This window comes from Trematomus bernacchii, unplaced genomic scaffold (genome assembly GCF_902827165.1).
Source record: "Trematomus bernacchii unplaced genomic scaffold, fTreBer1.1, whole genome shotgun sequence".
NCBI lineage: Eukaryota > Metazoa > Chordata > Actinopteri > Perciformes > Nototheniidae > Trematomus > Trematomus bernacchii.
The window spans coordinates 5,603,676-5,629,010 of NW_022987564.1; the positions used below are offsets into that span (position 1 = coordinate 5,603,676).

The window sequence follows — 25,335 nt, forward strand, 5'->3', positions numbered from 1 at the left end:
GCGATGTTTGCCACTGATGTAGTTGCTAATGCCAGCTAGGAAGGAAAGAGACCTAACATTACTCTATTCTCCTTAAAAGGGTAAAAGGCAAGACTGTTTTTTTTCCATCTCACTACCTCGTTCTTGTCTTTTTCTGTATTCCCTCCATTCGTTTCTTTCTCTCACACCCCCACAGCCAAACACTGTGGCTTTCTCTTTCCCTCCAGCTGTCCATCTCTCGTTTCTTCGTCTTCCTCTTCTACCTTTTTCTGTCACCTCTCATCCGTCCTCTCTTTTTTTTTTCCTCCTCCCTTCTCTTTCTCAAACCGCCCCTCTTTCTCTCCCTCACTCCCCCGTGTCTCTGTCTCTCTCCCAACGTGTCATTAAGTCTAACCTCTCTGGCAGTGTCAAAGCCGAGCAGGCCAGCTGAATGGGAAGAGCGAGACCGAGATAGATGCAGACTGCAGCAGCTCCGCAGTCCATCATCTTTGTGTGTTTGTGCGGGAGCAGCAGTGCACGTGCACTCTTATTTGTTTTGAACTCTGAGATGTTTGTCTCTTTTTTTCTTTCTGTCTTGTCTTTTCTTTGTGTGTGTTTGTGTTTGTGTTGCACGCGTGTGAGTCTTGCGTCTGTGTCCATGTCTTGCCCCATTTCATAAACACCTTGTAGACTCTGTCATTTTCTCCACTGTGTTTACCTCACCGACCAGACATCTTGGTGTGCTGTTAGTAAACTCTCTCTCACACACACACACACACACACACACACACACACACACACACACACACACACTCATGCGCTCACACACATATGAAAAAACCCATAAACACTGCAGACACATTAAAGGCGGTATTATGGCAGAACAGAAACAGTGAAATGGCAACCTTTAATTCACTCGCAAAACATGGCAACACTCTTTCACCCAAAAAATGTTCTCCTCTGCCCCTCTGTAAAAGACTCGTGAGTTGGATATCGTGGGAAGATCCATGTCTATAGGCTCATAGATATGAACAGATACAAAAGTGTATCTCTGTTAAGGCAGTTTCACCCGAGCCAGAGCTTCCCCCCCTTGTTTCAAACTCAGTGAGCTGCAAGCAACGTTCCCAGTGTGTCTGTAAAGCAAACAGTGCCATCTAGTGAAAGGAAGCTCTACGTTTCCCCCTCAAGAGCTGCAAAGCCTCGAGGCTCATCAGATACTTTGGCTTAAGTTTAAAAAACTGGCCACAGCATTTATGAAATGTACTCAAAATCACATTTGTATACAGACCAGCATTTCGAGCTGCTCCTCTACGAGTTTGAGAGCCTGATTTGATAAAGATGAGATGCTGCTTCACATAAAAGAGTGTGTGTGCAGTCTGGAATGTCCTCTAAAGGCCAGCGTCTATTTTTGATCCTTTACCTTTATCACTTCCTCCACCTCATAAAGAAAGTTAATTAAAGTCTTCGAGAGTGTTCGTTGTGTGATGGAAAAAGTAGTGGTTGATGCATGTTTACTTCTCCCTGTGGAGCGTCGGTAAGGAGGAACGTTGATGATTAACCACCGGCATTCATCAAGATTTCCTTTTTCTGATGTTTTTTATCCGGTCTTAATATCTAATTTAAAATGTCAAAATGCATATGTTCTGTTTGGACTGCAGTGTGATGGTGTTTGTGTATTTGGATAAGAACTTATAGCATGTTAAAATGCTTGTCTCCACCCTTGTTTAGGTTGCGGGTGGCACCACATCTCACCAGGTCAGCTTCTCCTACTTCAACGGATTCAACTCTCTTCTCAACAACATGGAGCTGATCAGGAAGGTCTTCAGCACTCTGGCTGGCCACCGCAAAGATGTGGAAGTCACCAAAGGTACACAGGGAGGAAAAGTCATACACTAAATGTATTTATTGTATACTAACAGACACAGCATACAGGACACACACTCACAAAGGAAATGTGTGGCACAAAGTGGTCCTGCACTACAGGGAGTATTATATGTGTTTCTCCAGATATTGTATTTACGTCTGTGTGTTCTGAGGGTGGAAACTTGTTTTTGTTTGGTTTTCTTGCTTCCCGGTGGCATTTAAATGGGCATGCTGGATGTGACCCAGCACACGTACTGCATACCCACAATCCCTGATGGAGCCTGTCTTGTCTATTAGACATTCTGGCACTGATCTGAGGACTGCTCTTTTTGTCCTGGCATGCTTTTTGGGTTTTAATGAGATTTTTGATTCTTAAAAAAAAAAGAAAGAAAATCATTGCCTTACTTTTTGATGATGAGGTGTGTTGTCTCAACCTGTAGATCAATGTGCACATTAGATAGTTAAAACAATTTTGAAACCCTATAATTTAAATTACTGTAGTGCAAAGATGTAAAGCTACAAGGTGATGAAAATGACTCTTAAATTATATATTGATCCAACAGCCTTTGTCTTTTTATTAAGACATTTTCTCAATTTTTCTTCGTCTCCCATGGTTAGTCTCTTTAAATCCTTATCTCGCTCACTTGCTTGCCCCACTTGCTGTCTCTCATTCCTTTCCTCAGTCCTTGGCAGGAAGCCAAGTCAGCTCTTTGTCTCTCCACCTTTCCCAGTCTCTTTCCTTCTGACTCCCTCTCTCCTTCTCTGGCCGTCCATTATGACCTCTCTCCACATTGCCCAGAGCCTCGAGTGCAGCCTTATGATGCTATCTGCAGCCTTATCAGGGGTGTGGACTGTAGCCGACCCAGACCAAGAGCCCATGCGCTCCCCAGGCTGTTCCCACCATGGGTACACCGAGGTTGGGCTTGGCTCGACCCGCGGTGGCCCGTAGCCAGCCAGACCTCCACACAGCCACCACCCATCCACCCTCCACTCCCCGAGTCATTAAGGCCTCCTCTGGGGACTGCAAGTGCTCGGCTTCATGTACCACTGGCCGGCCGACAAACACATACTGAACACACACACCCGCGTGTATCCAGTGTGTGCGTATTTGTAACACACCATTTGAAACATTTCTCGCATACACACAAGCATTCAGATGCATTAACACAGCCAAGCATGCACGCATGCGTAATAATCCTGATTGATTCCGCATGTGCAACCAGGCCACTGTTTTGCCTTGGGGACGCCATTACAGTGAGTGTACACGTTTGTGTGGGTACGTGCACAGAAGACTTTTAGAGAACGCACCTTTTTTTTTAGCTAGCAGTGTACACCACAAGGCAATTCATGACATGAAGTTAAAACAAATGTGTGTGTTGAAAGAAGACAGTTTTAACACATTATGCTAAAAATTCATCTTTTCTGCGTAGTGCCAGAACTGATGAAATGTGAGCCATTCACATCTTAACAATTCAGTGATTGTTTCCAAATATCTTAGTAAATGCGTTTTGTGTTCCCTGAGAATGACGTCTTAACTTTGGTTATCCCTCACTTTTTGTCGAGAGCCACGTTGATTTTGAAATGTGTGGTTTTGAGTCGAATGTCTCAACAACTATTGAATAGATTGCTCAGAAATCTAGGGAAACATTCATGTTCCCTGATGATTCATTTAAACAGCTTTGGTGATCCCATGACTTTGCATCTAAAGACTTGATTATAGAAAAACGGGTCCAATAATTGTTGATGACTAAATATCTGCAAAACAATTTCCATTCCTCAATTTCCAAGCCTCAACTGTACTTTAGTGCCAACAAATGAATATTAGCACACTACTATGCTAGAAGTAAGACAGCAAACATTATTAACACCATATCTGCTAACATCATTGTGAGAATGTGAGCATTAAGCTGAAGCTTCAGCAAAGCCTCACACATTTGATAGCATGGCTGTAGATCGGAACAATTAAATCATTTAAGACGCACATGTAATAGCAATTTACAGTTGGTCCTTTTTTATTTTTTTATTGAATACGAATTTCTCGTGCAATGTATTGTTTTCAAATGTGCTAATCAATTAACTTTTACCACAACAATTCTTGATGAGGCACTCATTAACCACAAGCACCAAAAGGATGTTAAGATGGTAGTTTATGTTGAACAATGATGTGATATCTAGCTTCTTAATTGTTCTTTTGGAGGTGTCAGTATCAGTTTAGACATTTCAGCAGCTATGTACAGAGCAAAACTGATGTATTTATGATCTGTGTCCTGCTGCACAGGTTCATCTTCAGCTTACATATCAATTATCAAGGAACTGTGTGAAGAAGAGACAGTTATGAGGGACTTTGCCTTTCCTTTTAATACACCATGAAATGGACCACTTCACAGAGAGGCAGGTAATCATATAATGTGGTCAGAGGATAGTCAGGTGTGTGTGTGTACATGTGTGTATTGGTGACTACAGGCTACAGGTAGACAGGTTATCAGCATTGTGATCTGTGATCACCGCAGACAGACTTCTGTCTACGTCTGAGTGTGTGTGAGAGAGAGTTTATTCTTGTGTAAGTATGCTCTCTCACATGCTTGTGAGCATTACCTGCATATACCCATGGATATGTGTGTGTATGTGTGTGTGAGAGACAGAGAGCATGCCTCAGGGGTAAGCTGAGCCTCGGCGGGTGAATGGCTCCAGTGTAGGACGACTTTGTCACAACCCCAGCCTGCTGCTCTTTGAATAAAGCAGGTCAAACAATGCTGACTCCTCCACTGTAAGCCAGCCTACAGTCAACCTGTTCTTTATTCCACTGACAATACACCAGGTCTTAAGTTACGCCATACTAAAGCTGCCTCAGAAGAACTCTGCGTTGCCATACTTTCTGTTTTATTTTTCTTATGATAAATTGAACATGCTTTGACACTTCAGCCATTAAAGTTCCAACAAAGTCACACAAGGTAAAGTACAAAAAGTGAAGTCTAAAACTGGTATAAGTCCCGGATAACAATTCCTATATGAATGTTTCCTCTAGTGATGGGAGTGAAAAGAACATAACGAAATGCAGCTTTTCACCGCGGGGCATGAACTAGTGTTCATTATGTAACTTGCCATTTATCTCCTCCTGCACTTTATATGTCATTGCTGCTACATTGTACTGCCTTGTGGCTTGTATGCTGCTCATGCTCTTTCTGCATATCATGTATTTCTGTTTGCCATGTATATAAATGTTATGTTCATAAATGTTGTATGTGACGGGACTACGGATGGAAACTAGCTCAAAGCTAAAATCTGGCTCATTTACATTTAAAAGCATTATTTTGTTTAAAATGTTCATTAATGTGCACTGTCCCGGTTCAAATAAACGATTAAATGAAAAAAAGAACAAAGAATATTAATGTATCTTGAATTGGGTTTTATTTTAGGCGTATTTCCCATCATAATGACTGTAACTTTCCAAATTCCCACTCTGTCATCATATTTTGGTGCATTGTTTGTAACATGATATTGATTGATGATTTTGAGTTAATGAGGCTAATGGAAATATGAATCGGATGAGAACAAAAGAGATGTCAGTCAGAGGAAACTGATTTTCTTTGTGAAAACAGATTGTGTGTAGGTGTAGCTCAGCACTACTTATTTAACTTAGTTTCATGATTAAATGACAGTTTGACATGTACCTACTATAGCAGTCGTGAAAATATAGCATGTCAAAGACAAAGACAATTTGAAGTTTTAAAAGCAGAAGGCATTGTTTGATGCTTTTGCAACAGGTTGTTGTCTGTGGACTGCAGTTTATTGCATTACACAATCATTTTTGCCCCAGGCCTACATTTTCCTTACTGCCTTTTAAAGCCTTGACAAACCAACCAAAGTCGTTAAATTGATGTCAAGTTCCTTTGCCATGCCCCTAATATTATGGAAATAGGAAATGACAGTTTATTGAGGAGAAGCAATACATATTCTGTCCTTGTTATAAAATGGGTCAAACATGTTCTCAGTGAGATCTGGGATCCACTCAGGCTGTTCTTCTATTCTGTTTGTAATTGTCATGGACTGAATCCCACAGCTCAGCCAAAGAGTTGATTGTTTGACTTTGTTACGTCTCATTTGTATTGCTCTTTGCTGGTGATGTAGCCATGTTGGCTCCATCAGGGCATGACCTGGCATGCACTGGGGCAGTTTGAAGCCAGATGTGCAGCAGGCTTTTCGGCACCTCCACAATCTATGTCTGGAAAAAGGCCAAATGCCTTGAGTTGAAAGAATAGTATGTGACATTTCCAAATTATAATATCTATTGTGTATATTTTGTTGAGTTGTGTACTTTCATTATAACAAACGTGTCCAACAATTTTCCAACCTAGAGAAATCCATCATTCTAATCACATCACGGTAACTGTCTGTCAATGATGACGTTTCTCCTTTACACATGCGTCAGTGTTGTGGTCGTCTGCCAGAAGCTGTCATTAGTCAGACTTTTTATCCAGTTTCATCAACATATTTACAGCATACTTTTGTAGATCTTTGTATTTTTTAACTATATATTCGCACCATACGAAGGATCCAAGGTCTTGTGGATATTTTACCCTTGTAATGTAATAGTGAGATGGGAACTGAGGCTCTGGAGTCACCTGTGATTTGACATCGCTGCACCAGTGTCCCTGAGCTTTGAGCTTGTATCTGATACATTCAGAAGGTGCTCAGAGTTTGCGGTTTCTCCACATTGAAAGGAGGCAGTTAAAGTTGCTCAGGGATCTGATCCTGATGCTCCCTTTGTGCCTCGCTGTGGAGGTCCCCAGACCCAGAACACACTGGATGAATTATACACATCCCATCTGGCCTGGGAATACCTGGGGATCCCCCAGGCTGAGCTAGAGGATGTAGCTGAGGAGAAAAAAAAACCTGGCTGTTGAAACATCTGCTGAGTGCACTGCCAACATGAACTGGCAATGATTTAGAATTGAGATATTTGTATTTTATTAATGTATTACTTTTATTCCCTGTTTTTATTTTCTATCTGAGTGGTTATCTGTAACTGATAATCAGTATCTTAAAGTGTGGTGCTGTTGTTTTTTGTAAAAATGTAAAAAACAAATGTTCTCTTTCTTTGCAGAGGAGTTTATTGTGGCAGCTCAGAGGTTCGGTCAGGTGACACCCATGGAGGTCAACATCCTCTTTCAGCTGGCTGACCTGTCAGATCCAAGAGGGTAACACACACACACATACACACATATCTTTAAAGAGGCACACACAACAAGTATACTAGCTTTGATTTAATACCTCAATTTTGATAATGTATCCGTGGTATGACTTCCTTTTTCTATTTAATGTAGTCTAGGGGTGGATAATACAATCTCTGAGGAAATAATCATAAGTAATGTGTATATGAAGGCCAAGCAAATATGTGCATTTAATCTATGTTTTACTCACAACTGAATTCATACTTAGGTCATTAAATGTTTTACTCAGTCAGTCGGGGAGTTGTAAGTCTATCCCGCAGTTTCCCCCCATGGCGCACCTTTAGCCCCGGGGTCGATACCTCAGAGAGACAAGCGCTTTCTTCCTTCTCAAACTCCTCTGCAAAGGATCAAAAGAATCAGACATGACTACATCAGTGCCAGAGAATCCTCTTTCAGTCCAAAACCAATCCAAACTCCCATTTATGTAAGAAAAAAGGGCAATCCAGGCCCTATGATCCGTGGCACACAACAACTGTATGCGTTTCACATTCCCCTACTTCCTATGCGTCTGCCTCGCGGCCCAACCAGCGCACTCATAATTCCTAACCCCGGCCTGAGACACCACCTGATTATTATTTCTGGGCAATGGGATACTTTAATAGCCCTCTCCACTCCCCTTGATTGGAGATGCGAGAGATAATAGCCCCAATATTCAGACGAGAGGGGTGGGAGCGGATTTTGGCGGTCCCGGTTCCCTCAGCCTGGGAAATCTGGGATCGCCAGTGAGAAATGCAATGGAAAGACTAGGAAAGGCAGCAGTATTACATCCAAAGGTTAAATATCTTTGTTATGCTTGGGAGTCGTCAGTTCCTATAGATCAGTTGCCTAGCTCAATCATGCCAAGCACAGGCGTAGATCTTTGAATGCCACAATGTTTTCAATGATGGCAAAGTATCCGAGTAACTTCAGACTGACAGTTAGCGTTGCCAAAGGTCATGGACACGGTGATGTATCGGGAAATAATATATTCCTCTGAGAGTTTTTACAACCTCTGAAAGTTACTTGAAACCTCTCCTCTCCCTCTCCTCATCAGACGTGTTGGTTTAGTGGACATTGAGCAGATCGCTCCGCTGGAGGAAGGCGCCCTGCCCTACAACTTGGCCGAGGTCCAGAGACAGGTACAGCATATGAAGACTTGTTGATGTGTTTGGTTTCCTCTTCCACAAGGGCAGCTATTTTTTGCGTCTCAATACATTCTCTGGGGCTAGATGTCACCATGCAGATTTATAATTAAGGATAATGATATCTCCTGTTCACTCGTAATGAATCCCTCGAAACACAACATGTGTTTGATGCCAGAAATACACAATTCATTCATTGAGATGTTAAAGACTTGTAAATAAAACACTGTAAACACAAATGCAAACACCTTTTGTCAGATATAGAGCAGTACGTTTGCCCCCAAAACCTGTCAGTACTGCTTATTTTCAAAAGTTCATAACAAGGTTTGGACCAAGTTGTCTCCACGTAACTTTCCATCATAGACTTACAGAGGCTTTGTTATGAGAGAAAACTCTTCTAGACCTCTCCTTGACATGTGGTTGATGTCTTACAAAAGAAACCAGACACAACTCATATAAATCCAGAGAGATAAAGTCAAGCAGATCCATCCTCGAGGCCTAATCATTCTCTAAAATCCTTTACAGTGCAAAAATAATAGACGTGCAGAGACTTTGCAGCAGCTGACAAGAGCAATTTGTAATGAAGAGGAGGAAGGGGGACGTACGGACAGCCAGACAGATGAGCAGAGTTTGACTGTTTTCCTTCCCGGTCTGAGTTTTGATGCCTGGTGGGTTCCAGCTCTACAGTGAATGCTTGGCCAGGCCATATTGGAGCAGGCGGGGGCCAAAGGGGAGAAAGCAAAGGGGCCCAGCACTACACAGACGCCAGTCCCACCACAATGAGCCACTTTAGGCCCTTGTGGTTTGGCCTCGGGGGCTGGCCGCCAGCTAGCTGGAGCTCTCTCTCCTCATCCGTTGGTAGTTCTCTCCATTTCCTTTTTTGATCTACTTCTCTCTCCCTCTAACTTATTTCTCTACATGTTTGTCAGTATGCATTTTCTCTCTGTTAACTTGTTCCCTCCTTCTTCCTCAAACATCCAGTGTTTCTCTCCAGTCCTCCCTCTGCAGACAGCGCTGAGCAGGACGGTAGAAGTGGAGAAGGTTGTGTTTCAAGAATACATTTTGGCAGGAAGAAACCTCTGGGAATGAATTGTAAGAGGGGGTGGGAGTTCAGTCTGACAGGTGGACCTGTTCTATAGACTCCCATCCCCCTCACACACACACACATACATACTTACAACTCTCCACCCCCCCTCTCCCCAGGGTCGAGACCCGGGCAGAGCAGACAAGGCAACAGGTACCTCAGGTGGAGGGGGAGCGTGGCTAATGTTACTGTGTGGCTAATGCTGGCTACTAACACTCTTCTGCTCTTTGCATATGATGGTGATGATAACAAGGGTGAACTAAGATCACTTTGATTTACATGCCTTCACACAACAGTCTAGACCAGTTCTTAGTTAAGCATGGGGAATTCTCTGAGACTGGCAACTGATTAACCGATGGTATAAGCTTTGCATATATTTGAACTTAGGTAGAGTAAAGAGTATGTTTATTGGAAAAAAGTCATTTTTTCTGAAGTATTATAACATCTGAAATAAACTCTGGGATAAAAAAATATATTATACTCGGCCAGGACAGAGAAAGCTACCTAAAACTAAGACTGCTTCATATCTCTGTATTTCTCAAGATACATAACAGATATTGAAGTGCACAAGTAGACCCATTTTAATTTCATTAATGGTATCTTGTACTTTCCAATTTGACTAACTGACGATTTGAAATATAATAATAATTTACCTGTGCAGGAATTTTTGTCACTTTCAAATAGTTATTTGATCTAATCCTGAAATTATTTGTTTATTAGCTGATTAGTCTGTCCAAAAAATAAATTTACAATTTGAATATTGTCTTGTTTTGCTTTTCTGCATCAGAGTTATCAAGAGTCATAAGGACGTCATCTCAAGTTATGAGAAGTAATGATTGGTATTCATTTCACCATTTTCTGGCATCACATAATCTTTATTTGTGTATTTGTGCACTCTCACTTATCAACACATGCTTACTCATATATTCAACACGCTTTATACTCTTTCTTGTCTGCAGGGTTGTATTAATTGACCATTTTACTGTTTTAAATGTCCATCATGAAAATGGGACATGCTGTCCAACACTTTAGAGCAGGTGTGACAACTGATTGATTAAACAGCCTCTAATTTAGCCTGCAGGGTGGTGGAATCAGATCTGTGGCGTCCAATGTCTTGTAAGAAAAAGTATTGTAGTGCATTTGGATTGGTGGAGAAAAATTCTAAAACAGTGTCATGTCTCTCTGTTATTAAATCATGGTGTCTTCTGTCTCCCCTGTCTCCCCCCCCCGCTGTGTGAGCAGCAGTTGGGCGGTGACGTCTCCCGGCCCATCCTCACCCAGGTGGCAGAGTCGGCCTACAGGTTCTCCCTTGGCTCGGTGGCAGGGGGTAAGAGTCACGCCCCATTGGCTCCCTGCATACCTTCACCCCACCTACCTGCTTGCGTGTCTACCTGCCCCCCCTCTTCGCCCTCTGCTGTCCTCATAAGAAAAGGGTGAGAGAGAGCGAGAACAATGGCCCCTCTATTGCCCTTCCCCTTGCTTACAAGAGCAACGGTTGCTGCCCTGCTTAAAGAGAAGTGCACACTCTATTCCCTCCTTCTCTCTCTATCTCTTTCCCGCCCTTCACCATCCTCTCTCCCGTCCCTCGCCTCTCTGGGAAAACCCTTCTGTGTGGATTCTATTGTACCTGTGTGAGTGATCAGAGGGAGGTGAGGGTGGGGGTGACGGGTGGTGCCTAGGCCTTGTGTTTGGCTTCAGACTCCCTACTGTTTTCTACTCCTCCCTCCCTCCCTCCCTCCCTTCATCCCTCCTCCTTCTATCCCAAGGGAGACAGCTTAATAAGGAGGTACGGGTCCGCCATCCCTTCTTCTGCCTCGGCCTCTCTCTAATTAAGTCTGTCGCCTTGGGTCGGTTCTTTTTGTGTGTGTCCGTCTGAAGGGCCAAAGACACTGGAAATCAAAACACTTCCACGTCTTTCTTAACCCCACAGACTTCCCCTTCCTCCTTCGCCTTTACCTCCTCTTCCTTTTTAAAGGGTCAACACACCCGAATTACAAAGACATCTTTTCTCACCTCTCTCCAATTGTCTTGAGCAGAGTTACCTGCTTTTTGTTTGTTTTCCACCCCATTGTAAGCCAGTAATCTGACATGTGTTTGTATTGCTCACAGTGACTCTATTACTTCTTGCTATACGGTTCGAACGAGAATTCAAACTGAAACTGTACACATTTCTCATGAACTGCTATTTTCAACATAATGAATGCCTTCTGTTCATGATTTGATGTTTTTATTGAATGAATTTGATCTACACCTCTATTGCACTTCAAACAGGTCATTCTTCAATGTAGGCTTAAAGTTATTATCATTAAACACAATATGAGCCTAACAACATTCTCTTCTCTTTACTCGTACTCAACTATTTCTGTAGCATCCTTAAGCTTCTCTATATTACTGTTGGAAAACACAAGAAAGTAAGGGGGGGGGGATACAATTGTAGATAAAACGACGATGGTGTCAATCATAACTGTGTGAACAAATCACCTGTGTAAATACATCTATTAAGAATAAACAACATGACCAGTATCTAAATAACCATGTTCTATTCCTCTGTAGCTGTGGGGGCCACAGCAGTGTACCCCATTGATCTGGTGAAGACTCGCATGCAGAACCAGAGGAGCAGCGGCTCCCTGGTGGGAGAGCTCATGTACAAGAACAGCTTCGACTGCTTCAGGAAGGTGGTGCGCTACGAGGGCCTCTTCGGCCTTTACCGAGGTCAGTATGGTCAAATATAGGCATACTGTCAAATGTTGTTGCAAACTGTAGAGTTGATAGCGTCTTTAAGGACTCCATGCATCATCTATCTTGCATTTTAAATAAGCCAGGTTTATTATTTAAGCACATCATTTTCCATTTCCCGTGCAAACCTGCACAGGCAATTTACTCCTTCTTGAGCCCTTAAAATACAATGGTTTTAGTGGAAATGCATTTAGGAAGTAGTGACCATACTGCAGTTGTGAGTTTGTAAAAAGATGTTTGGATATAGTTTAGCTGTTGTTAAATGGGACCCTTGTTTACTTTATTTGATCAAGGAGTTTAACTTTTTTAGATGCTTTGTTCCTCTTGGAGCGATCGTGTTAAAAAGATACCGACTATCTTAAAAATTGAAAAGTGACATGCGGGGAGTAATCGATTTTCTGATAATATTTTATAAGGTACATAATTCCTTTAGGTACCATTTAAAATAAATCTCCAAAATGTGTGTATACACGCAGCTTTTCAGGAAAAAACAACCCACAGGTAGTCAAATCCACAAAACAGGTTTTTAAGGAGAGAGCTGAGAGAAGAAAGAAGAAGTAGAGGGGACAATAAATGTGGAGGGGAGAAGAAAAGTGTAGGGTGGACAGGAGGCTGTATGAGTTCACCTCTCTGCTGACCTGTCTCCTTTGAAGTGATTACCGGCTGGCTGGGGACTTTCAGAGCAGGACAAAGAACGTCACACGCAAGGCCACATACCTTTAGGCATGTGTCAAGATGTGGTGATGTCGCATGTCTGGACTTACACACTCAGTGCACAGACACTGAACACAAGTATGTAGGCATGCACACACGGACATGCAGGTACAGCTACATTTAGGCACGCACATACCAGGGCACGACATCCCTAATGACTACCTGCCCTGTCTTTAGGAGCCGGGGTTAGGGTGTCTGTGTCCGTATTGTTGGGGTCGGATTGAAGAAAGATTGAAAAAAGACCCCAGGAACGGTGGCGGGGCCTTTTTTTTTTAAATCCCATGGTTCTGATTGACAGCACCGGGCTCCCGAGAGGAAACTTGAATGCTTGAATATCTGTGGGAAATACAAAGGCCATGAAGGGTGGAAAGGCTTCACAGACGCAGAGACAGACAGGTCTGGCTCCAGAGAGATGGCCAGACGGGGATCCTGACAGCCAAACTGTAGTTATGTAATACAAGTGCCTTTACTGAAAAACTCAGGGGAAAAAAATCTGCTTAGCTAAAGAATGTGGAATCAGCAGGGCAAAATTGGCACAAAACTAATGTCACATAAAGCCTGATCTTTCATGAACAAAAGAGAAATAGGAGCATTATTTTATGATTTAGCCAAAATAAATGAGCTGTATTTTCTCATTCCCCAACATGTGTGTGTCTTTATTCTGTGCTGAAAGTGTGTCGGCATTTGGGGAAAACATTTATATAACGTTTTCATTTTTCACGAGGTCCAGGCATTAGGTCTTTGTGCCAAGCCAAATTGACTATATGATTATGTGTGTGTGGCCTCGCAGCAAAACTACTGTAGAATATCAACTGTGTTTGTAACTGAGGAAATGTGTGTGTGTGTGTGTGTGTTTATGTGTGTCTGTGTGCTCCTTGCCTTTGGGCTGGGTAGGGGGCCAAGTTTCATTGTGCTCCGTTGTGATTATTTTGTTTATTTTTACCCTGCTCTGGGTTGTAATTGAGGTCTGCGTAAACTTTTGGTCGGTTTGTTTTATACTCTGCCCTTTTTTCCTATTCTGGGAAGCAGTTTCTCTCTCTTCCTCCTCTCTCTCCCCCCCCCTTCTTCCTCTCTCTCTTGTTGCTACTCTGATGTCCCCACACTCCACATCAATAGATTTCATTAGCGTCTGCAGGATCTTGCAGGGTCGGACGCATGCAGCGGGAAGCCACACATCATGTGGAGTGTGTGGAAGTGGCATATGTATGTATGTGTGTATGTGTGCGAGTGAGTGGGGGTACCACAGCACTCTTTTTTTCTAATCATCTCTTCGTTTTCTAATGATAGGTCTCGTACCACAGCTACTGGGTGTGGCGCCCGAGAAAGCCATAAAGCTCACAGTAAGTCACTGCGAAAGTACACAGACACACAAATGCACATTTACACACAGAGATATCCATGAGGTGCTTTCATTGCTCTTAACTTACATTATGTGATAGATACTACACATACACACAGACAAATGACAAATGAAAAGAAAAAAAGGGCAAAAGGTGAACTGTATTGTATAGTGCAACTTGATTTTATTCAGTCATTTTTCTGCATTTCCAGGTGCTCATTAACACAATGTATATTGACTGTACATTTATACCATGTTCCACCATACCCGTTTTGAAAATCTCTTGCCTGATCTTTGTGTTTTTAGGTGAATGACTTTGTGCGAGGAAAGACTCGACAGAAAGACGGCACCGTCCCGCTGGCAGCTGAGATCATGGCTGGTGGATTTGTAAGTTAACTTAATGTGTTACAAGTAAAGTGTAGAACTAGTGGTGAGTCCAACTATTTCGTTTTCTAAAACAGTGTGTGTGATTTTTTTATACAAAAAGCCTAATAAGACCTCAAACGTACATCAAGTACATACTATTTCCAGTCAAATATAACAATAATCAAACACCTGATGTTACAGTGGCTTACATATCCCACAATGCAATATGGCAACGAGGATGCCTTCGAGATGCACAACAGGTTTGCATTTTCTATCATTCTTGCTATCAGGTGTTTGCAGGAAGTGACAGCTCAGCTTCCGAAAACTGTAGATTTGAAGTATGTCAAACAAAGTACACGTATTGTGTATAAAGTGCACCGTAAGCGATTTTGGACACAGCATAAAAAAGTGATAATAACCCAATCAACTTTTAAAAAAGGCGTTAAAAAGCCTTCATTATTTGTTGCATTCGGTTGCTCTCAGTACTTATTAAGAATGATTTTTTTATATTTGAAAGCTGACCATACCTAACATACTGTAGACTGTTGTGCAATTATGGTGTCTGGTTTTAATGTGATTTCTGAATGACTAAAACAGCAGTGCAGAGTTTCTTGATTGAGTGAGGGTGTCATAACATCTTAAAGCCACAGTTAGGGACTCACTTCTTCACTTAGTTTCCCAGAACCCAAATCTCTCCTTAAACGTCTATAAGGCTGTTGTCAGTGTGAATATGGCCTGAAATATTCAGCATATTTGCAACAGTGTGCAAGTAATTTTCTCAAATACAGTCAGCATTACATATTTCAGATTTCACCTTCTTTTCCATAAAAGCCCAAACATGACGCCTCTCTCTCTCACCCTCTTCATTACCCTGGCTCCTCAAGTGCACTGTACTGATATTATCTGGCACAGTACACAGACAGTATATACAGTACCAAGGCAGCATACATCTCTTAACTATGTTTACGGGTTTTCTGAGTGCCGCCTCTTTGACAGTTGAGCAGACAGACACGGAGCTGTTTGGAGTCCAGGAGTCTCTGTTTGTTGATGGAAAGTAGAGAGATCGCACATGAAAGGGCAAATGCTTACACTGTACATGCTCGCGTCAGTGTGTGCATGTATGACAAACAGAAGAGTATACAGGTGCGCACACACACACACACACACACACACACACACACACACACACACACACACACACACACACACACACACACACACACACACACCTACACGGAGGAGATGAAGATTGACAGCGGCTGCTACCTGAGACCTCTACCAGTCTGTTACCTTCTCCCCTCCCATCATAGGTTTTGATCACTGAGCTGTCACAGACTACCCCCAACACACGCACGCACACACACACACACACACACACACACACACACACACACACACACATGCACACGCACACGCACACGCACACGCACACACACACTAAGGCTGGCAGCCTGAGCAAATGAAAGAAGGTCTTTCACTCAACCCTCTTTTGATGCTGATCACTAAAGCAAAGTATTTCAGGATACACAAGTCATTATGGGTTTAGCTCCACTCAGGCACATTCAATTGACCTTATTAGTTCTAAAAATATGTTTTAAATAATGTTTTAGCACACTAGATTTGCTGTAAATGTTGTTTTTTATGTGAACGATTTTAGATTGTGACAAAAATGAAAAAGTGTAGCAACCACAGGAAAGTTAATTCACTGAAGAAATGTTCTGGGCTGTACTGGGTGTGAAAAGTAGTGGTTCCCTATTCTATACAAACCCATATGGATTCAGGAGCAGAACAAAAACAGATGCATAGGCAGAGGAGAGGATAAATGTAGAGGAGAAGAGTGTGGATGGATGGATTTTTCCTCTTTTCCTCAGTGAGCCGTCGTGACAGCTCCTTTCATCCTGGCTGAGGCCCCGGTGTTAGTGCTGGCACTGCACTCTGCCTGCCACTTTATCTCACACACACACACACACACACACACACACACACACACACACACACACACACACACACACACACACACACACACACACACACACACACACACACACACACACATAGATGTCGAACCCTCCTGAACCCTGTTTTAGTGAGGCTCCAGCCGCAGCACATGAAATCTGTTTATATCATTTGGTAGCTGTGAAAGTGTTGGTTTGGACCACAGTGTCAGCCTCAGGTCCACAGTCTATAAAGCAAGGGACAGAGACAGGAAGAAGGAAGAACATAATGTGAAATGTTCACTTTCTGTGCCGTAAACATCTCTTGAGGCGTCTTTGTGTCCTCCTTTATCAACGATCCTTATCCTTTTATCTGCATATTTCGTCTTTTCTTGCCTTTTTACTTTTCTTCTAAAGGAGATAGTTTAACCCAAAAATAAAAATACATATTCTTCCTCTTTCCTGTAATCAGGGTTCTTACGGTCATTAAAAACCTGGAAAAGTCATGGAAATTCAAAATGCTAATTCCAGGCCCTGGAAAAGTTATGGAAAACAATATTTTTCCCAAAGTTTTGGAAAAGTCATGGAAATGTAACTAAAGTTGCATCAAATATAATTTATATTTTATCTAATCGCCGAAATAGTAATACTATAACGATAATAAATACTGTATAGTAAGGAAACGTAAAATGGCATTTAACTGAGGAGGTATTTTGCTGGTGAGAGATTTGAGTTGCTTCAGCGTGTAGAAGCTAGTAAGCCTACTATTTGATTTGTTTTAGATAGGCACGACATGTTTCATATGCAGACCTTATTTTCCTGTTCCATGTTCAAATAAACCATTTTCAGTGGTACCGCTGAGAAAGAGTAGTCATGGAAAATGAGGTAAAGGTAATGGAGAAGTCATTGAAAATCATTGGTGAAAAAGTGTATGAACCCTGTGTAATAGTGCTATTTGGTGTGAGTTGGAAGATGGAAATATCAGCCGTAGAGATGTTTGCCTTCTTTCAAATATAATAGACCTAGATGGCTCTTGGCTTGTGGTGTGTAAGAAATAGTTGGAAAACCTCAACAGTAATGTCTCTTTCCAGGAATCATGACCTGGTTACTGAAGATTATTCAAAGACGTTGCAGTTTCATCTAGGAACTATTTTCTTTCTACCAAACTACACCCGCCACTGAGTGAGCCTCTTGCCCATCAGTAGATTCATGCTTCCCTCTCCATTTCTATATTCTTTGCGGGTATAGATAGCTAGAGAAATACAGCTCCAACTTGAATATGTATTTTAGATTTGTGGTTGTTCTGTCCCCTTCAAACATGCTCCTGTCCTCTTCTCACCTACCCTCTCTCTCTCTCCTGCTCCCTCCTCTGTCCCTCTCTAAACCTGTGGCTCAGCACCATTAAGCCGCAGTGCTGGGTTGCCAGTTTCTAATGATTATTTGGTAAGAACGGCATGCCCCGTTGACTGAGCTGGCGGGATGCTTATCTGGCAGTACACAAAATACTTACTGGGTCATTGCTGAGAGAGGGAACAGGGTGAGCCTGAGAGTCAAAATACAATAATACTTTGTTCGTGTTCATTGTGAGTGTAGCACAGTTTGCATGGCTGGTTTACAGTAAGTCTTTGTAATGAGTTTCTTATTCAGGCCTGATGTGCATTATGAACATAATCAAAGAATCTTATACACACACCAAGACCTGCACATATAGCACAATAAGGGTGGTCAGTACAAATGAAGTGTTATTCATGGAGTGATGTAGGGAGTTTTTGGCGTGTGAATGTCTTGTGCGGTGGTTCTAGAAACTTTCCTCAGCTCTTGGTATGCTCTCTGCAGCAGCGCACCCATAGCCAGGAGCTGTGGTGCGTGCATAAGGTGCTGACGTCCCAGGTTTCTAAGGATCACCTTGCCTTGTAATTACCTGGGAATCATCAGAGAGCAGCCGACGCTGTCACTCCATAATCACAACCCTCAACCTCTCTGCCTCCTCCTCGACCTTCCCTCACTTCTGTTGTTTGGACTACACCTCTGTCTTGTTTCTGTCTCACCCTCTTTTTCTCTCTCATTAGCCCACTTTGCTTATTTGTCTCATCCTCTAGTCGTCCCGGACGCTCAAACGTTTTTGGAGGGGTGTTCCACAGTAAAGTAGGAACGTGGGACGTTGAAGTGCAGAGAAAGCTTTGCACTGTCACTCCTTTTTCTCTCATGTTGTCGGGTCTAATTGTCAGCGCGTCTCTCTGAACAATGTTGTTGTTTACTCCCCTCGACTAAACAACATCTCCATCTCCAGACTCATTAGTATCCAATTGAAGCAGCCAACACTGCTCGAGGCTGAAGCCAATAGCCTCTTGATGTTCACGCTATTAGCCAGCACGTAATCAAGGAGTTTATTTCTATAAAACAACTCATAAAGAGTTAGCTGTGAGATGTAGCAGCTTTATAGCGGCAGCCCTCCTGCTATTCACAGCCTATACTGTGTGTTATTTAGAAAACACACCTTCAATGAGACTATTATGATATGTGTGTCTCCCTCCTCCCTCTCCTCTAGTAGGCAATATATGGTAACACTTAAAAACTGAGGGAAATTGAAAAAAAATGGCCCATGTTGCAGATTTGGAGCTTGATGGCTTCCCGTAAGGCAGGAGGCGACAGGCACAATCCATCATTCATAACTGACTGAAGGAGGGGGGGGGGGGGGGAAAGGAGCAAAACGACAACAAACAGACCAGGCCTATTTAAGACAGAAATGGCACCATGGCAACCGATTGCTATCTAATTGCGATGTGCCGCCCTTTTGCGTGTAGCTACCGTAACCACTGGCAACCGTAGCAAGAGAGAGACAACATTGGAGAAGATGAGAGAGATCGTTTGAGGGGCGGTCAAAGCAAGAAGAAGGGAGAGAAAAAACAAAAAAGGACATTCAAAAACGAAAAAGAGAGACAGTTCAAGGAAGGCACAGAAGTCAGAAAAAGCCCTCGATATGAATCTTCAAACGGTGTAAACACTTCTCAGCATCGAGAAGCATTCTGGAAATGCCGTCATGTTGCCTGACTAGACGCAGTTAACCATTCGTCTCGCCGCAACCGTACCTCCGCAGCTACCTCTTATACTTAAAAAGCCCCCGCCGACCTGCAATGCACACACACACACACACACACACACACACACACACACACACACACACACACACACACACACACACACACACACACACACACACACACACACACACACACACACACACACACACACACACACACACACACACACACACACACGCACACACACACACACACACACACACACACACACACACACACACACTCCAGTCTGAACACGCCGCAGTATTGTTGCCCTCACAAGTACAGGTTTGGAGAACGGTGTGAAGTGAGAGGTTAGAGGGAAGGAGAGAAGTCAGAGACCCCGCAGGGCCTGAGTGATGAAGACAAACAGCTGACAGGCTCCTCTGCATCAGCTGGATTTCCCGCTCCTCTCCTCCTTTTCTCTGCGTTTGTTTTGCAGCTGGTTGCTGAGGTGGCACTATTAAGTTGCATCGCTTAATGCAATTCAAGCAATACAAAAATATATCTGGATTTTGTTAGAAAATTCAATCGAAATGTTTAAATTAACACAACAACACACTTGAAATCTCATTTTAAAGACAGACATAATTGGGTGTTGTTTGCTGCAGACATTATATTAAAGTCAGTTTTCAGTTTTCACTTATATATATTTTTAAAATAATTTCTTTATTGATTTTCACTCCAACTCTCTTTCTAGGATCATTGCTATACATCCACAATACAACTTTTGTACGTATGTGAATATATATACACTATAATTGTATGTCGGATATGTGTGTGTATGTATGTATGTATCTCTTGTTATATTATTCAGTTTGCTTCAGTCCCCCCCAGTATTTTCTCATTGTCTGTGCCTTGCTTTGTAAAACAATCCTTATGTCCGTATAGGAGACAATGTTTTTGTTTTCAGCTGTCCTGTTTCATGTGTGACTTAAGTCTCCAATCCATTGTCTCCTCTTTTACGTTCATTTATTGTTTTATTTGTGTTCCATCAGGCTGGCAGCTCCCAGGTGATCTTCACCAACCCTCTGGAGATTGTAAAGATCCGTCTGCAGGTGGCAGGAGAGATCACCACGGGGCCGAGGGTCAGCGCCCTGTCCGTCATCAGAGACCTCGGCTTCTTTGGACTTTACAAGGTGAGAAACATCGTCGTTCTTCAAGTAGCTTTTTCCACCCCTGCTACAGTATGTTGATGTGATCTGCTTGTATCTTACCAGAATATACAGAGTTTTAACATGCAAATGCAATTCAACTGCTATTATATATAAAATGAAGAGATATGTAAAGTGCAAATGAAAGGGCAGTTTTTATACAACTTTTCTGAAAGTATAAATATCTTGTCAATCTGTCCTCCTGCATTAAAACCCACAACAACAATATTACATTTAGTCTCTTAATAACCAATATATGTAAGCATGTACTTCATTTATTTCAGAATAAAACTGTTAGGGTATTGAGTTTGAAAAGCAATCAATAGGCTGAAGAGATGTACCCGTCTGGCCACTACAACATACTGTATGGTTATGAGGTTATTAGACATTGTCTTCTTTGATGTAATAGACATAACTTCAAATTGTAACTCTCATTTATCTTCAATGAAGTCGTGCAGGAAGCCCAGAGCCATGTTTCCTGGATCACAGTTAGATTTGTTGTGACTAGATTAATTAGACGTCCAGTATCCATTCTATTGTATTTTCATCAGCCTCACAATTTCACAGCAATCCATTATTTCTCATTACTGTTATGACTAAATCATATGTGATATTTCTAGGAACGCTAACACAATTATACGTTACTTCCCCCCACATCAGCCACAATTTAAATCAACAATTCCATGTGGTCTTCTGTTCAAGAACAAGAAAAGACACAATTTATGCTAAAAGCTGTATTTAACCTTAATTGCCATAATTGATATTTTTCTATGGCACAGGGTTTAAAATTACAGTGCACTGTTTGACCTTATTAGAGTTTTATGATATTATGCACCCAACGCATTGTAAGGCAAGCATGAAAGATTGTAGTTCATAAGGGGCTAATATTAAAATGATTTTGCGTTGGTGTGTTTTAAAGACTGTTTTCTGCATTTTATAATTATAATTCTTATAATGATCATGACTTCTAACAGCTGTAAGGTACACAGACACTTAGTGGATTTGTATGCTTCCAGTTGGACATAAGAGCTATGGGAATCAATGAATGAGCTGTGGCTAATGCTAACATTAGTAGTTTAACTAGAGAGACAAGGACATTAGCCCTGAGGGTAAAACAGAGCATGTCTAATTAAATTAGACAAATAAGTCCTAATTGAGCACTGCAGGGGACGTTCCTCTTTAACTGTAAACACAATCAACTGTGAAAATGTCAATCTCATACCTGTGGTTGTATTCATTTGCAAGTAAGATGATGGCATGTGTTTTGTCAAAAAAAAGTAGTAAACTATTTTTCAATAAAGATCTAGCCTTCCTAGGAAAGGACAAGTTTACCTAATTATTATCTTCACTGTCAATTTCAACAAGGCTGCAACTCAGACCTGGCGCCAGAACACATCTACAGAGAGGGCATATGATTTTCATGGGAGGGCACACAAAACCGGGGTGTGCCGCGGCCAGTGGCGGCGCCAGAGATTTTCTTTTGGGGGTGCTGTGGGGTAGTTTGACGTTTTATAGAGGGTGCTCAAACATGTAGGGTTTCCCATTAATGTACCGGGCGCTACAGTGGACTTTTTTTTACTGCAACACTCCCCACATGCACATACACAGTGTACCTGCGACTGTTACAAAGAAGGCTCGATTATCAGCTCACAGCATATAGGTGTAAGCAGGGGTAAAGTGCTATTTACCCCTGCTTACACCTATATGTAAGCCTGGCCCTCCCACGGCGCCAGGTCTGCTGCAACTAACTATTATTTTCTTTAGCGATTCATTTTTGGATTAATTTATATAAATAGTCGGTATAGAAAATGTCAGAAAATATTGAAAATGTCAAACCTACTTCCTGAAAGACAAAGGTGATGTCTTTAAATGTCTTGTTTTGTCTTAAAGCCAAATATATTCAGTTTAATATGATATACAAATTAGAAAATAATACAAATATCCCTATTTCTAAAAGCAGCATTTTCCGGCTTTTTTTATAATGAAAAATAATCATACAATACTCAAAAATGGTGATTTGTGGGAATAGATTAATAACACATCAGTTGACTGATCTTTGCAGGACTCATCACTCTGATTCGTCTCTTTTTTTTCTCTCTGCTGATGTGACCACCTGTTAACTCACAACTTCCACGTAAACCTTTAACTTCTTTTAACAAGGCAGTAACACAGTGCGGAGCCTCCTCTTGTCTCCGTCTACCTGCCTCTTGTTCCTGTGTTTGTGTGCGAGTGCTCTCACTCCCTGTATATTTATGACTATGTTGAAGTGTTTGCGTGTGTGTGTGTCCACAAAGCTACTGTCTCCATTCAACTGTCTGTGAGAATGCTGCAGTGTGTGCATGCTTGTGCACATACTTTATTGTGTTGGTCTCCTCGTCCATGCATAGAGAGGAGACAAAGTGTGTTGAGAAAGCAGTAACGGTGTTGGCGGCCGTGGTGGAGGTGGTGGTGGTGGAGGGGGGGAGGGGGGGGGGGGGGGGGGGGGGTGGAGACGAGCTTCAGCCTGCAAGCCCCAGACGGGCTGGCTCCGGAGGGGCTGCACCCAGGCACAGAGCTGCCTTTGTCAGGGTAATTATCCTGACGCTCACCCTGCGCTGGTGGAGCTACTGGTTGGTACTGGAGGTGGCTAACGCACTAGCGCCACCACTCATCACTGGGGGAAAGCTGTCAGTGTAGGAACATCAACTCATGTTTATGCACGTATTGTATCTATGGAGCATTTTGCATTTTCTTACTAAACTAAATCATTCATCTGTGTCGTAGAAATCAACAGAGGTGGAAGAAGTACTCAGATCTTGTACTTAGGTAAAAGTAGAAGTACCAGAGTGTAGGAAAGTCCTGTAATCAAAATGTCACTTAAGTTGAAGTACAAACGTATAAGCATCAACATATAATTGCAATGGAGTAGAAAGTAGCAAAGATTGAAATACTCAAGTAAAGAACAAGTCTCTCAAAATTGTTCTTGAGTACAGTACTTAAGAACAATTTTGAAATTAAATGTACTTAGTTACTTTACACCACTGGGAATCAATACACACTCTCTCAGCCGCCGCTCTGCCAGTGTATCACCCAACAACATCACCCTGGTATGAACGTTTTACTCCCAGCCCCTGTGACGCTGCTTGTCTGTCCTGCCTCGATAGAATCTCACAGCTTTCAGCAGCCAACAGGAGGGACAGACAGACAAGAAGTGCCTGAGAAAAGAAAGGGAAAGAGATAGCCCAGGTATCTGCCAATCCTCCCTCTGTTTGTGTGTGTGTGTGTGTGTGTGTGTGTGTGTGTGTGTGTGTGTGTGTGTGTGTGTGTGTGTGTGTGTGTGTGTGTGTGTGTGTGTGTGTGTGTGTGTGTGTGTGTGTGTGTGTGTGTGTGTGTGTGTGTGTGTGTGTGTGTGTGTGTGTGTGTGTGTGTGTGTGTGTGTAGGAACCAAAGGATTATCCCATAGGAGTTAAATGAAGCCTGTCCTAAACAGGGACACCCCGCCCGGCGCTTTAAACTCCTTCTGTTGACTGTACTGCTGTATCAAGACGCTGGCAGCGGGCCAACAGGCTTGAAATACAGCAGGAAACTCAATAGGCCTGATGATATAGTGTGTTTACAGTGGCAGACACGGAGTCATCTTCGTCAGCCAGTCTGTCTTTCTCTGCTTTTTTCTTTTCTTTTCTGTCAGCCTTGCTTCTGGAGCCTCCCTCCCTCACCTGCTGCTCACGACACAGATCGTTTGCATATGGAGAGACATGATGTGTTTGACATGTTGTGGTCGGTACTTCACTCTGACATAAGAGCTTCGGGAGTCTTTTGGAAGAAATGTCTTTGGCAGTAACATCAGTTGAGGCTTTAGTATCTGCTTTGTGAACAGACTGTTACATATTGTGGCTTATAAAAAAATCAATCCATCTTCAGAGACCAGAGCGCCTGTACTCTGTCTCTGCTCTACTTACTAAAGGTTTAACTCTTTACAGTATATACATGACCTAAAATCTCGCTTTTCCCCTGTGTGTCTTGCTCTAGGGTTCAAAGGCTTGTTTCCTGCGGGACATCCCATTCTCAGCCATCTACTTCCCCTGCTACGCCCACCTTAAGGCTCACTTCTCTGAGGAGGACGGCAGGATAGGGCCGGCCAAGATGCTCCTGGCTGGAGCGCTGGCAGGTAAAATACTTCAGCCTGTTATTCTGAACAGAAAAATAGAGAAGTACTGTAGGATAAAGTTAAAAACCTTCCAGACGCAGGGAGCTCCACTCATCGTTGGCAAAAGTCTACCGAAAGACACAAAATGACACATCTCCACAAATGTCATTGCACATACCACACACATAATTATTAACGGTACAAAGCAGGTTGAAAATGTGCAAAGTTTCCCTTTAAACATGACTAATTATACGATTACCTTTACTCTCACACAATCAAAATCAATCGATGAGCCCTGTCACATACAAATAGCCACGTAAATATACAAATATTGTTTATACTAGCGTTAAAAGGTAATCTAATGCATTGTGATCATCCGTAATGAGCCGTTGTGAAAAAGCCTAATCTAGACCCCCCAATAGAAAAATGCAATAACATCTCAACCTTTGTAATTCAGTCTGTTAATATCTGCATTACTGCAAACATCTCGAGACATAACTCTCAGGGTTTATGAATCTCATGATGCCAGGGGACATAATTAACAATCTTATGTTTCATTTTAAAGGTGTAGCAATTTTCACTACCTGAAAAAACATCATTCTATCTTGAGTGTCTTGACATTTTGGCCA

The 25,335-nt window shown here is 42.3% G+C and overlaps 1 protein-coding gene across 1 annotated transcript in view; it reads left to right on the forward strand.

Moving 5' to 3' along the window:
- Positions 1-25,335, forward strand: part of LOC117478389 (calcium-binding mitochondrial carrier protein Aralar2) — a 46,824-nt gene that overhangs the window by 16,270 nt on the left and 5,219 nt on the right. The window contains exons 7-15 of the mRNA XM_034125405.1: positions 1,687-1,825; positions 6,926-7,019; positions 8,086-8,170; positions 10,500-10,584; positions 11,811-11,969; positions 13,995-14,047; positions 14,353-14,433; positions 20,425-20,565; positions 24,589-24,727. Of these exons, the coding sequence (XP_033981296.1) occupies positions 1,687-1,825; positions 6,926-7,019; positions 8,086-8,170; positions 10,500-10,584; positions 11,811-11,969; positions 13,995-14,047; positions 14,353-14,433; positions 20,425-20,565; positions 24,589-24,727 (976 nt within the window). The remainder of the gene's footprint in view (positions 1-1,686; positions 1,826-6,925; positions 7,020-8,085; positions 8,171-10,499; positions 10,585-11,810; positions 11,970-13,994; positions 14,048-14,352; positions 14,434-20,424; positions 20,566-24,588; positions 24,728-25,335) is intronic.